The 13,278-nt window shown below is 47.9% G+C and overlaps 1 protein-coding gene across 12 annotated transcripts in view; it reads right to left on the bottom strand.

The window, feature by feature from the left end:
* Positions 1–3,420: 3,420 nt before the first annotated feature.
* The window catches only part of WBP1L (WW domain binding protein 1 like), a 59,080-nt gene continuing 49,222 nt past the window's right edge, over positions 3,421–13,278 (bottom strand). For all 12 annotated transcript variants that reach the window (XM_088169273.1, XM_014883784.2, XM_088169275.1 and 9 more), the window contains 2 exons: positions 7,148–7,309; positions 3,421–5,746 (listed from right to left, as the gene is read on the bottom strand). In XM_088169273.1, coding sequence (XP_088025399.1) covers positions 5,007–5,746; positions 7,148–7,309 — 902 coding nt within the window. In that variant the 3' untranslated portion in view covers positions 3,421–5,006. The remainder of the gene's footprint in view (positions 5,747–7,147; positions 7,310–13,278) is intronic.

Genomic DNA, 13,278 nt, shown 5'->3' with positions numbered 1-13,278 from the left:
GGCTCCACTCCAGTCTCCTGTCGCATTGTGATGCCTCCAGGAGCATCAACAGGACCTCCAGCACATTTGTGCCCCTTTGCCAAGCCATTTGATTTTGCTCTTGGTAAGGGAATCAACAGAATCAACACAGGGCTGACACCTTGCTGTTTGCCAATGCACTCACACAAGTGCTAACAACCAGCATGCACCTTGGGACAGAAATGGGACCTTTGAAACAGGGATGTTTCCAACCTGGAGAATGTCTCCAGCCACAGCCTCTTGCAATCCACTTTCCCCATTTCCAGGGCTGGTATGTGCTGTCCTGTGCTGGGGGACCAGCATGTGCTGCAAATCTCAGCACCCCAAGCTAGGCCCTGCTGCAGGGTGTCTTGCCCCCCATTCAGCCCACCTCCTTCCTGCGGGGAGAAGATGCTGCTGGGCAGATTCAGTGCTCAGAACCAGCTGCCTGGCACTTAGTGAGCTGGTAAACAGCCCCCGGCATAGCTGCTCCCTGCTCTGGGATCGGGCAGAGGCACTGCTGAATCACCCGGCTGGTATTTCTATCCTGACAGCTGCTCCGGGGCTGTGCTGCTGCACCCAAACCTCTGGCTCCACCAGAAAGCTTCACCTGGGCCACTGGCTCCAGCTCCCTGAGGAAAAAGGGGGTCTGTAAGGGCGGAATACACTATGAACCAGATGTGCAGCTTGCTGAGGGCACTGGGCAGAGCAAGCCTGAGCCTTTCCATGGCACAAATTCATTTTGAGGGGCGCAGCCACCCCCATAGCTCTTGGCTGACCCAGCTGCGCCACAGGGTTCAGCTCAGAAGGCCTCCAAGTTTGAGGCTTCTCTTTGCACCAGACACCAGCTGACCCTGGGCTGTGCCGGAGAGTGACGGCCAGCCCAGCAGGAGACGCTTGGAATACCTGCGGGCTCTGCAGCGGGCATGGTGCCGGGAGAGCTGAGTAAGCACAGACCTCAGGACACAGCTGTTTGCTGGTCGAAAACAAACCGAGAAAGAAGCCGGCAGCTTGTGACCCCCCCGGCACAGAGACTGCAGCGCTTGCACCACCGTCGCGACGGCCCCGCAGCGGGCACCCATCCCATCTGATAAAAACAGATCTGTGCTGCAAGGATGGGGGAACCAGCTCTGACGAACAGGCAACTCATCCTGGCCTTCCCAAGCTGCCCACTGTGGGATGCTGTGGGGCTTGCTTGAGCCAGGGGCTGTTTGTCTGCACCCTCTCCCGGCCTGGTCCAGGCTTTTCCTATACAAACCAACGAAAAAAAGGAGAAAAGAGCTGCAAAAGCCTTCCTGGGATGGGTGCACAAGTGGTTGGGGGGGCCAGGAAGCAGCAGCCTTTGGGGAGTACCACATTCAGGACCAGCAAAGGAGTTTATTCACGAGAGCTGTGCCACAGCTCCCTGCCAAACTGCCGGGAGCAGGTCAGGCTGGGATGAGCCCAGCCAGGGCATGCAGAGAACCACAGGAGATACGGCTGTGGGAGCCCAGGCTGTGCAGAGCAGGAACTCAGAACCCCTGACTCACATCCCCGGGTGGTGAAGGGTGCCCAGGGAGCCCAAAACTCCCATCGCTCGGCGAACAGCCTCACCCTGGCAGTGGAGTTGCTCATTCTGCTTTTCTCCAGGCTTCCTGCCCCAGAAAGCTTTTAATGACTGTGTAACAGAGAGGCTTAACTGCACCTCGGCTTTCCTTAGCCTCCAGTTAGGCAGGCAAAGTTCTGAGAGCAGGCTGCCAGTAAGCATCAAGATACAATTCCCTCCTCCTCCATCTTCAGCTAACACCCATCCACAGGGTTGTACAAACATGCAATGATACGTGGCAGGAAGATCACACCGGTGCTTGCATCATTGCAGAGCTGCAGAGTCCCTTGGGAACATCAAGGAGATGCTGCAGTACCTACTGATCCCAGGAGCTCCCGCTGTGCCCAGGGGACGCTCTCGCTGAGCCACCACACTGTGCTCTTCACCTTCCCCAGGCAACACAAGCCCAGCCCACCAGGACACCTGCTGGGCCCTTGCCCTTGGAGCCAGTCTCAGTGGCCAAAAACATTCTGTGTAAGCAGCTCCACACTGCCATGGACTCCAGCAAAAACAGACTTCAAGGAGTACAGGCAGCCACACCTAGAGCACATTGTAAAGCAGAACACCCAGCACTAGATTGACACTAATTTGCTGTCAAACCTGCTGCGTTATTGCAACTCAGTTTTGAAATTACTTATTCATGACTCCCAATAAAACACCCCTTATAGCTGGGAATGGGGGGGGTTTGGTGCTCCAGTGCAGGAGATGCACATCTGCCTGTGTCCTCACACCTCCTGCATTTTACACAGTGTGCATTTGGAGAAGAGCTCTCTTTGGGCCATGTTGGCTTCCTACACAGGGATACATGTGAGGGTCAAGCTCCTTTCTAAAGCTCCAAAGCTGGAACTTTGAGAGTCCTCTGCCTGCCTGAAGAGGCACCAGTCAGGGTATATTCAAGGAGCTCACCTGTGCACGTCTTGCCCTGCACCACTCCTTCTCCCCATACCAGCTGACCCTTGGCTGCAGGTCTAAAATCCTGAAGCACTGAAAGCCATTAACAGTCCAGCTCCTCAGGCACTTGTGAGCTGATGAAATATGGTTTGTGCCCCACTTCTTTCTTTATGGCCTCTAAATGCCCAAAAAAACCTCCAGGAGTCATAAAAGGCACATCACTGCTTCTCCCTGACTTTTTAAAATTAGAAACATTAGCTTTGGCTTACTGGTACTTACCTTCATGTCCAGAGGATTCCCGCGCCCTTGATGTGATGGCTGGAAAGCAAATATGGAGATTCCTTGTGCCACAGAAATGTTGGCTAAGGGTTCCTCACTGACACAGGGCAATCCTCAGGACTTAGAACAGTAAACCCCATTCCTTACAGACTTATGTGACTTTTTAGCTTCCTCTGTGGTGCGAGGAACAAAACTGGGTGCCAATACGTACCGAATTCCTGGGGGTGGCACTGGGGATCTTTAAATGTCTTCTCAAAAGATGTATGTGGTCAGCATACACAGCTGGAAGTGACCAGCCCCCAGGTAGTTGGGCTCTGGGGCACACACAGCCTCTCTGTTACCACTCACCCAAGTATCCAGGCTCCAGACATCCAGGAATGAGGTCTCTTGAATCCAAATCAAAGCCCTTCATGTCACAAACTGAAGAGCTGTCTTTATCAACTGTTCTGAGGGAAGAGAAAGGCTGTGATGGGCGAAGGAGATTCTTCCAAACCCTGTAAGGTAAGAGTGCTCTCCTCAAACGTGGAGGTAAAACGCTGGCATGAGCACCACTTCCCTTGCTCTGTAGCCAGCCAACACATCTCCAGGTAGAATAACAAAACAAATCCACAAACTAAAGACAGATCTTGTTCTTAGCTCACAAAATGATACACATACACATGGACAAGTTATCAGAAAAGGCATTATATTTTGGTTTCCACCTTAGTTAAAACTGATTTTGGTTTTCAATCAATCAGATCTGAGTATGTCCAAGTTCAGGTTTCAATGATTTTTTTCCCCATAACAGTAATGACTTGGACGACCACAATTATAAAATGGACGGGGAGAAATCCCGAGAACAAGTTACATAGTCTGAACTGTGCTCTCTTCCAACACGAGCACTCTAGGGAATGTTAGTTTCAGCTCTTCCTTTTTTTAAATTTTTTTCTTCCTTCAGGTTGTTACTAACAAAAATCTCTACTGTTTATTAAAGCAAAGCTACAGTAAATTTTCTTGCAGTCTTACAGCAGGTTTTCATATTACCAGTAGGACTCGCATGCATGGATTGCAGTCATACACACACGCTCACAGACATTATACAGTAGCCAGTTGCCACCATAAAAAAAAACCGAAAAGAAAGAGAAAGAAAACAGACATTCATTTCTTTTAGTGGTCATCATTAGAATCGCACCAAACTTTTGGATAAAAAAAAATACTGCACAGGTCTTCCACATCTACAAGGTAAATCATCCCTTTTGCAATGGACGGAGCTCTCGTCTCCATTTGTTCAACATGCATCACTAAAGCTTGAAGGCACGCTGGCCAAGGAGAGCCCTGTTCTTTTGTCATCTGAACTCCAGTGTGCTGCTATCGGGGTGCAAAAAAAGGACAAAAATAAAGCCAAGCCCTTTTGCAGCACACCAGGAAAAGGTCATTCGGAGACCACAGTACTTGGAAGGCAGCCCAGCTGCCTGGATTCTACTGCTAACTGTGCTCTTGGAGGCATTGAAGGAACACACTTGCATTTTAAAATGACACATAAAGGCAAATTTCTGCAAACCCTTTCTTTTCAAACTGCCTAAGGTAGACTAACACTCCTCGAAGAAACTGGTCCTTCAGTCACCAGCTTCAAGTGGGAAATTTCCTACCTGCTGTCTTAAACACTGAAGCACCAGAGATTATAGGGCTGATGTGTTTGGGCATTCACCAGCTTCAGAGAAACTTAACATCAGGAAAGAAAAAAAAAAAAAAAAAAGGAAAAAAGATGAAAAGAAATCCCCAATGCCTCAAGAGCACTATATCAAACCAGAACTCTTGGGCTACTGACTGCCGGCACTGTCAGAAGCTGCTCGCTTCTGGGAAGACACCTGGAGGTTGAAGCCTTATGGTGATCTGGTATCCTCCCAGGGTGAGATTTGCTGAGTTTTATTGATTGCAAGATAAAGCAGTGTTTCAAAAAACTAAAACCAACAAACTCTTAATAACCATCACCAAAATCACCATTGGAAAAATTCCATTTTTAAGAAGGTCTCATTGAGAAACATCAGTCCCTGCTCCATGGAGCAGGGCAGATACAATTAACAAAACCCAGAGTGACCCGTCCCCCACAAGCTGGGCCTTCGAGGTCTAGTCCCCATATTATATTGGAGGGGAGAAAGAAAAATAAACAAAAAAAAGAAGGTTGTATCACCTTTTCCTCCTGTTAAAGTTTTAATCCTCTTATTCCATTTTTATTTGTTTTTTTTCCCCCGATTCTCCCTTCCACTCCACCGCCTTAGCTGGGAGAGTTATTGGTACAAGAGTTTGGAGAGTCCTGCTCATTTATTGTGTTCAAGAGTACACACACCGGCTGCCGGGGCAGGTGGTGGTGGCTGTGTTCGCGGTGCTGCTCCTCCGTGGCACTGAAAAGCCCTTCCTCCTCATCCCCGTGGGGACGGCCGCTGCAGCTGTCGCAGAAGTCCAGGGGCCCGTCCAGAGCGTCATCGATGAGCCCGTCAAACTCCTTGAGGTCGTCGTCGTGATGACCCCGGTTGCAAACGCACACTTCTATGCCCGAGTCGCCGGTGAAACGGCGCTGCCTGCCCGGCGTCTTGTCCTTGGCGTCGGGAATGGCACTGCTCTGCTCTAAGCTCTCAGAGCTGTAACCTTTCAGCAGTTCCTCCTTGCACTCCGTATCCTTATCGGGACCGGCCCTCTCCACCAGCTCGGCTCCTGTGCTGGTACTGCAGGGCTCCATGCTTTGCATTTTGGCGACGGCTCTCTCGCCCAGCACGGTGGTGGAGGGCTCGGGGTCCCCGTGGCCGGGCGCCCCGGTGCTGTCAGTACTGCTGTTATTGCTGCTGGGTGCTGCAGAGCTGCTCTGTGCTGTCTGCAGGGCTCTGGGCGTGTCCGGGATTGTGCTACTGCTGCCTGCTGGGACACACTGCTGATGTAAGGCACTGTACGGGGGCGGGGGGGTCGGCGGTCGGTTCACCACTTCCTCATAGGGAGGTAGCAGATAGTTTGGCAAAAACCCTGGAAGTGGGAGGCAAGGAGAAGAAGTTATTTCAGGAGCAGCTTGTCTCAGGAAACGAGTCACTAATACAGGTCAGTATGGCAATTGTCACCTGCCAGCACCTTCCCACTGAACAGCACAACAGGCTCTACAAAAGGGTGCGAGAACTTGTCCCAGATGAGGCGTATCATGTGTCAGAGAAGCAGCAAACAAAGCAGAGGAGGGCACCATTACAGGAGGAGATGGACACAACTGGGAACAGCAGCCTGATCTCCTGGCTCCCTCTATACCTACCAGGCAAACCTCCCTGGACTATGTACCCCAACACAGCCCCATAAACAACACTGGGGGATGGCCTGTTGACTGGAGAGAACAACTCCCCAACCTTCTCCAACACTACCTTCTCAGCCAAATTTTCACTTTCAAGAGCAAAGATTTCGTCTCATAAAGTACTGTGCAAATATGAAGAGACTTGAGCAGTTGGAACTTGGAGATCTGGCTTTTGGTTGCTGTTTTAATGCTGGATTCAATTCTTCTGGTGCAGTCAGAATAAATTGACAGTACTGGCAAAAGAGTTTGGCTTATTGTACTTACAGCCTTTCAAACCCATGAAAAATTTTGTTTATTTCTTAAGAGGCAACAAAATAGTCTATATAGACAGAATGTACTTAAACACTGGAAAACATTTAAGGATAGCACTGCAATTTTCCATGTGCATTTGCATATCCCTGGGGCTGGGGAGGAAAAGGCTGTTGGGGATGATTTCTGAGGTGACTGCCAGAGTTTAAAAAAAAAAAGCAAGTTCATACACACAATTCAACAGTCTGTCAGGAAACTCAGCTGTGGTACCTCCAGTCAGAAGAGGACTTACTGTTCTAGCACAGCACAGCAGAACTAAGGAGAGCACAAAGTGATTGTACTTTCCCTGAGTTGTAGGCAACAGCTCCTTCATGCAAAGTCCTAGGGCTGCTCACCAGTAGTGTGGCCTGGGAACCACAGCACAGGGTGGGAGCCAGCAGAGTCTCTGCCGAGACTCCACTTTCTCCCAGTCTGTGTGATCAAATTTTGTGAAGTCACTTCCCACACCTCAGTCCCACCAGCAGCAAGTCCGCTCTGGAAAGGAGGAATATCCACAAAGTCCTGAATGAGGTATTTTAAGAACCTTTGCAGAAGAACACCCAGGGAATCACCACACTCAGGGGTGGTGTGAAGGTGCTGTAGTTGGTGTGGTCCAACTCCAGACTCAAGAGGGCTCAAATGCATCCAACACCATCTTCTCTCTGCACACCATGGTTAGGCAGCAAAGCTGCCCACAGCCTCTTGCTGACCCCAATTACTGCTCCCTCCTTCCACCTAACGCGGGAAACTCGCTGCTGCCATGCTCCCCACAGTCTCCAGGCACTGCAGGGTGAGGTACATACGGAAATAAAAGGGCAGGGCTGAGTAGTTATGGGCCTCCCGGTAAGCGATCAGGTTGATCTCGTGCTGCCGCTGCTGCGCCTGGAGGCGGTGCTTGGTGCGGCGGTGATGGCAAACACAACAGCAGCTGAGGATGATGATGATGGTCCACACCAGCCAAAACCCTGCAGCAGAGGAGAGCAAGTGTTAGCCATTGTGTGACAGCTGCATCCAAACCCAGGAAACCCCAAGAAGCCAATGGAGAAGATCATCTGAAAGCCTGGATCTGAACCTGCATTGCTCTGAAGGCAGAAATATGTGTTAGGCCAGGAGGCTTCAACACTGACCTTCCTGCCTGTGTGGGACACTGCCACTCCAACAGCCTTGCCAGAAATGAGTAACTCTGAACACACTTTGGTACAATGTGAATCATGTTCAATAGGTACAACTCTGGAGAAGAACCAAATATGGAGACAGGGCTCCCCCCTCCATTGCTCCTACCCTTTGGTTACCATTTCTTCTAGCCAAAAATGAGCAGAGCTGTGAATAGCATTGAGCTTGCCTCCCACAGCCACTTCGGTTTGAAAATAACAATCAAGACACAAAAGACACTCTGCAGATTGACCACAGAAGAAGAGAAAAACCCCAAGCGCTATGTTTTGCTTTTGTTTGCACTGCTCTTTAATTTCCAGCCCAAATCCTTCATTGTTATGTTTAACAAAAACATGCTCTTTTTTCATAAATGTCTCAAAATATTTTTAAAACTTATTTTTGTATTCAAAGTCTTAAATTATCCAAAATTAAATTAAACTAGCCTCCCTCTCTGAATCCTCAAGAAACCTAACTTCTGCTCTGTTTGTGGTCATGGCTGGTTCCTGTGCACTGTTGTACCATATGTACACTGCTCCTTAAAAGGGAATTTTAAAAGACCACTTCCTGAATTTTACCCACGCCCTCCAACATGTGGAATAACTCTTCCTTTCTACCAATTTCTCACTTGCATGCACTACTAAATGTTTCCGAGACACACTTCAAAAAGCTGGAACATTCATTCCAGATTAGGCTTTTGTCTCCGGCAACTGCAGACCACAGTTCGACCTACCCGTAGTCTCTGCATGCTCTATCTCTTTTAAGCTCAGTTTTTGCATCTAAAGATACTGGGACAGCTCTTCTTTAAAAACACATAGGCTTGGCAGCCACTCCTCGCTAGAGATCACAACACTGTTTTTCTTTCTGTAACAGCTCTGCCACTCTTCACTACTCCCAAGCAGTCAAAATGGAGATTCCTAATGCCACAGCCCATTTTCAGGATGGCCAGTCTATCTTGTGGTATCAAACTGCTCTTCTCTCTCCACTAAAAACCTCTAGTCATGCCTTTACAATTCCTTGATATTTTCAGTATCCCCTGCTAATTTCTCTGCTAAGAGCTAGGTGGGGAAAGGTGAACAGTTTAGGAATTTGAAGAATGAAAGGACTATTGCTCTGGCTCAGGACAAAGGGCAATCAATTGCATCATCCATCTCAGAGACCTGCACTGGGCTCTTTGTAGGTGAACTGGATGTGCCATATCACGTCTCTGAGCATTTTGAGTGGGGACTTTCACCTCCCTGTGTCGTAACCCAAATTCCTCATGTATTTTGGCATAGTAAACTGAAATCTCTCTCCTGCCTTATGCAATCTGTTTCCCGAATCAACTGGAACCTGCCTTACCACCAAACTTATCAAAACCTGCTGTCAAACGAAGGTGTTACATATTCCCCCCTCCCCTTTCTTTTTTCTTGGCTGAAAATGAAGGTTCCTGGGTAGTTTCTCTGGCCAGCCTGCTCAGCTGTACCACGACGATCAGAGACGAGCCTGTGATCTTCACTGCAGAGAAGCGAAGGACAAAGTAATCAAGATGCTCTCTGCACTTCCCAAACCAAAATGAGAATGTGGCCACTGACCTCCAAATACCCTCTTGTTTCTAAAAAAAGCCTTTTTATATAAACTAAAAGGATTGATCCAGTCCACCCTTCCCTCCAAAGCCAAACATTTGCAACCATTCCTGTAGCCTCTATCACTGCCAAAATCTTGGTACATAAATGCAATACTTCAACTGTCTCACAGTCTGAAGACTCTCAGCAATAAATACACTTTATTTCTCGCTAAGAGAAGGTCCCTTGGCTCTTGCTTGCTGAGGAAGTAAGAATACACTCATCAAAACCAGGTCATTGGCACAGCATGCCACCATGCACTGAGGCAGGCCTGCAGTTCATCTTCTAAGTACTCCTTATTTTCGAAGAGCAGTCCATGATCATGAGTTCAATAACAATGGAAAATTACACCCAGCTATCCAGGGATTTTAGTGACACTTATGAAAACAGATGCTTTTTAACACATTTGATCATGTCCTTTCCCAAGGAGTCTAGATACAATGGTAGCAAGCAGCACTTAATTAGTTAAGATGTCCTGGAGAGCTGCCACTGTTAAGCAATCTCAGCTGTAGCGGCCAAATATTTCTGCAGGGAATAACTGCTCCCACCCAAGCCCACATCCAGAAGATTAAAGAAGTATTCCTTTAGAAAACTTCTCTACCCATCCCAAAGAAAAAGTCCCAAAGTGCTTTGCACACAACCTGATGCACAAGCTCAGACTAGGGGTCAGAGTAAGCTCAGCCATTCCTGGGAAGGTGTGGCAACTCTGTTAACAACACGCAGTAACAACATACAACAGCTTAGGATAATAAATTAATGTTGGATCCTACTGAAACCGCAGGTGGCATTTAAGTAAACACACCATAATTTAGAGGATTGCAATCTGGCCTCTGTGCCAGGAACAACACCTTCATTCTCCTGTAAAGGGTCTGAGCACGCTCGCAAATGCGAGCGGATGAGATCTGCTGTTTTTCATGAGAACTTCCAGAAAAAGAACCCACTAATACCACATTATTGCCTGGTTTCATTAACCGCTGACACTTCCTAGAGCTTCTAGGAATTACTCAACCCCTGACTCAGCATGAGCCTGGATGGAGGACTCAGCACAAGCCTGGAGGACTTGCCTGGATGATCACAGGAGATGAGCAGCATGTGCCCACCAGAGCCATTTGATGGCCTGGCCTCTGGCACCCTCTTTAACAGCTGTCTCCCCACCTTGTCACCCAACAGCACATCTGCACCAAAGGGCTGGAAAGCCCCCAGTACATCAGAAACAACAGGATGGAACACCCATGGGAGCTAAGGCACACGAGGGGCTTCCTGGGTGCCACTTGGGCAGAGGTGCCAGTGCTGGGAAAAGGACTGGGTGCAGCTCTGGTTGCAAGCCTAGCACGGTGCTGGGAGTTCAGGGCCTCCATAAAAAGCTCCACAACACTCCTTGCCAGGAGTTTGGGCACAGCTGTAGTTTTGGCTGCAGAACAGAAAATTGCAAAAGCCTAGAAAATATATAGTATGGTCATTTATTTGGAATAAAGCTATGCTCCAAGGCCAAGTGCAATTGTAAATATTATGTCTAAAAGTATGGAGTAAACAGTGAAGATGTTCATGGCTGAGTTGTGCATTTGTACACCTGGTGGGGCTTGGCTTTAAACCAGCAGCAGGGAGGTGAGCCGAGCAGAGCACTGGCCTATGCAGCCAGCAGCTCATTTGGCAGGAGGGTAACTGCAAATTCACCCAAAGACAACACTACAGGAGCAGGAAACACAGGAGCCAGGCACAGCAGCACACACTAACACCTCCTTCGGGGTAAAAACAGGTACCAATTCTGCCTATTCACCAATTGTGCTGAAAATGGGTAAGAGGTATAGAAGCAACTAAAGTTTGGCGTTAAGAAGCTGCTAAAAGCCAAGTAAAACTGAGCTGCTGATTGTCTTCAATGTCCCCAAAAGCCTTCACTGTTGCCAAATGCCCTCCTCTTGCTCTTCAAGATGTACCTTCTTCCCAAATGGGTAATTTTTTCAGCAGCATTGTGTTGAGCTACCACTGCACTCACTGGAAAAGGAAAAATGGTTGGGAGACACATTCTGAGCCAAATTTGCCATAAAATGTCTGATTTGAGAGTATTTTCCACAGCGACCTGGCAGTGACCACTGGGAACAAAAGCTTGTGGCAATCTGAGGACAGCATGACAGATAAAAACCAGTGACTTTGGAAATACAACTTCTGATGGACAGCCTGAGCAGAAGCAAAGTACCAGTCTGGTACCTGGTAAAACAGGCAACAGGAGACCACTAAGCTCGAAGGCAATTTCAGACTTGCTCTTGGTTTTTATGGAAGAGTCAGAAGTTGCAACACTTTCCAGCCCAAAAACAACTGAGTCCTGTGAAACACTGCTCTACTTTTTGCTAAATTCACTGGTGATGCCTACAGGTGGATAATGATGCAAGCAAAGGTGAAACAGACACAGCCAAGGAGCTGATTATTGTCAAGAGAATTCCCTGCCAGAGCACCAAAACCTTTCATAAAAGTAAAAGAAGCAGCACCAATCTGTAAGCTCAGATGTAAGCCTCTCACAAGCACAAAGCTCAGGAAGTCAGATAGGAGCTGCAGAAACACCTGGGAATGGAATTAGATGGTTGAAAGCCATCCCTCACAACCAGAGGAAATACTGAAGAAAGAGAAGGCTGCTACATTTACAACATTCTTGGGAAAGGGAGACCCATCACATGGTCATACTCCAGAGATGTTTCCTACCAGCTGTGAAACAACATGCTTAAAGCTTCAAGAAAACCCCTTATAGGAGACTAACCATAGTTCTGCTCAAACTTCGAAATAAGTAAGAATAAAACAGTTTAAGAATTAAAAAACCAGAGCACTCCTTTTTCATAAGAAAGAAGGGAGCAATGTTTGCTTTGATGCTGTACTGTGTTTGCTGCCTGGGATGTTGCCATCAGCAATGCCGTTGAGGGAAGCTCCTTTTATCCTGTGCAAAATGGAAAATGTTTTCTGGAGCGTTCCAAGGGTATGAACAGAGAAATTTGCCCTCAAGTTCATGGTAAACTTGGGCAAATGCCATGGCTCTGTTGGCAGGAAATCCCCTAAAAGCAAGCCAAAACATACTGCAAAGTGCCTTTGTGTCTGCCTGACAAACATCTGGGTAATAGCTTTGACTCCATGAGAGCTGGTTCTGAACAGAAGGAGAAGTGGGACAATTTCATTGACTAAGAAATGTCCCAAATGGTGGCTTCACAGTCAGTCATGGCTGGATAAAAATTGTCTTTCGCAGGGCCAACACTATAATCAAAAAAAGGAAGAGAAATTTACTTGGTACCACAACCTGGATGCCCTTGGGTTTAATCATGTCCTTTGGCAGAGAGGTCACATCATCTTCTGGCACTGCAGGCATGAGCCAACACCGCTGCTCAAGAATGCCAGATGAAGGATCCAGGCCATAGGCTCATGAACATTTGAAGAAGGAATAAAAGAAGCTGCTGAATGACGTGATCCTCTCCTGCCTGTCTCAACCACACCTCCTGCTGCTTCCTCCACCTCTTCTTGTGCCGGCACAAAGTTGTGCGCAAATGTGGTCTGAACTGGTTTGAGGGAACCAGAGCAGGTTGAAACTTGTTTGGCAAACACAGCAGCAACAGCAAGAGAAAGACTGTGACTTTCAGTGACAGTTTTATGTTAGTTTAAGTTATTGGAACTGCAGTCCCAGCCTGACCTCACTGCAGGAAAAACTTACTGAATATTTGTAGAGTACAATGGCAAAAGAAAAAAGCTGAAGACATCTCCAACTCCTGCTCGCTTGCTCCCAAGCTTAGTAACAAAAGAGATGCACTTTAACTGCAACTGGTTTTTAGTTTTCAGAATAGTGCCCACTACATATGGTACACCCACCATAAAGAGATAAGATAAACACAAGTTTCAGAAAAATCCTTTGCCTATCGTGCAATGAGAGTCAACGTGAGGCAGTAAATCTGCAGACACTGTTTTTATGCCTCTCTCCCAGGGAGGGAGCCTTCCAAGGGCAATTGCTCCCATGCCCCAGATGATACATTTCTAAGTCCAGTCCCTCCCAGGAGATCTATGTTGGTAAAATGCACGTTGAACAGTAACAGAGACCTGAGTGAACATCCAGCTGAGACCATGTCCTGAAACACCTGGGAACAACAGATCTAGGGGTACTTGTGACAAGCTGGGTTGGAGGTATGTAGGGCAGGGGGTGAAACAACACCAGG

The sequence above is a fragment of the Sturnus vulgaris genome, chromosome 8 (assembly GCF_052056855.1).
Source record: "Sturnus vulgaris isolate bStuVul1 chromosome 8, bStuVul1.hap1, whole genome shotgun sequence".
In the NCBI taxonomy this organism is placed as follows: domain Eukaryota; kingdom Metazoa; phylum Chordata; class Aves; order Passeriformes; family Sturnidae; genus Sturnus; species Sturnus vulgaris.
The sequence above is the reverse complement of the archived record's forward strand: the minus strand, read 5'-3'. Positions and strand labels throughout refer to the sequence as shown.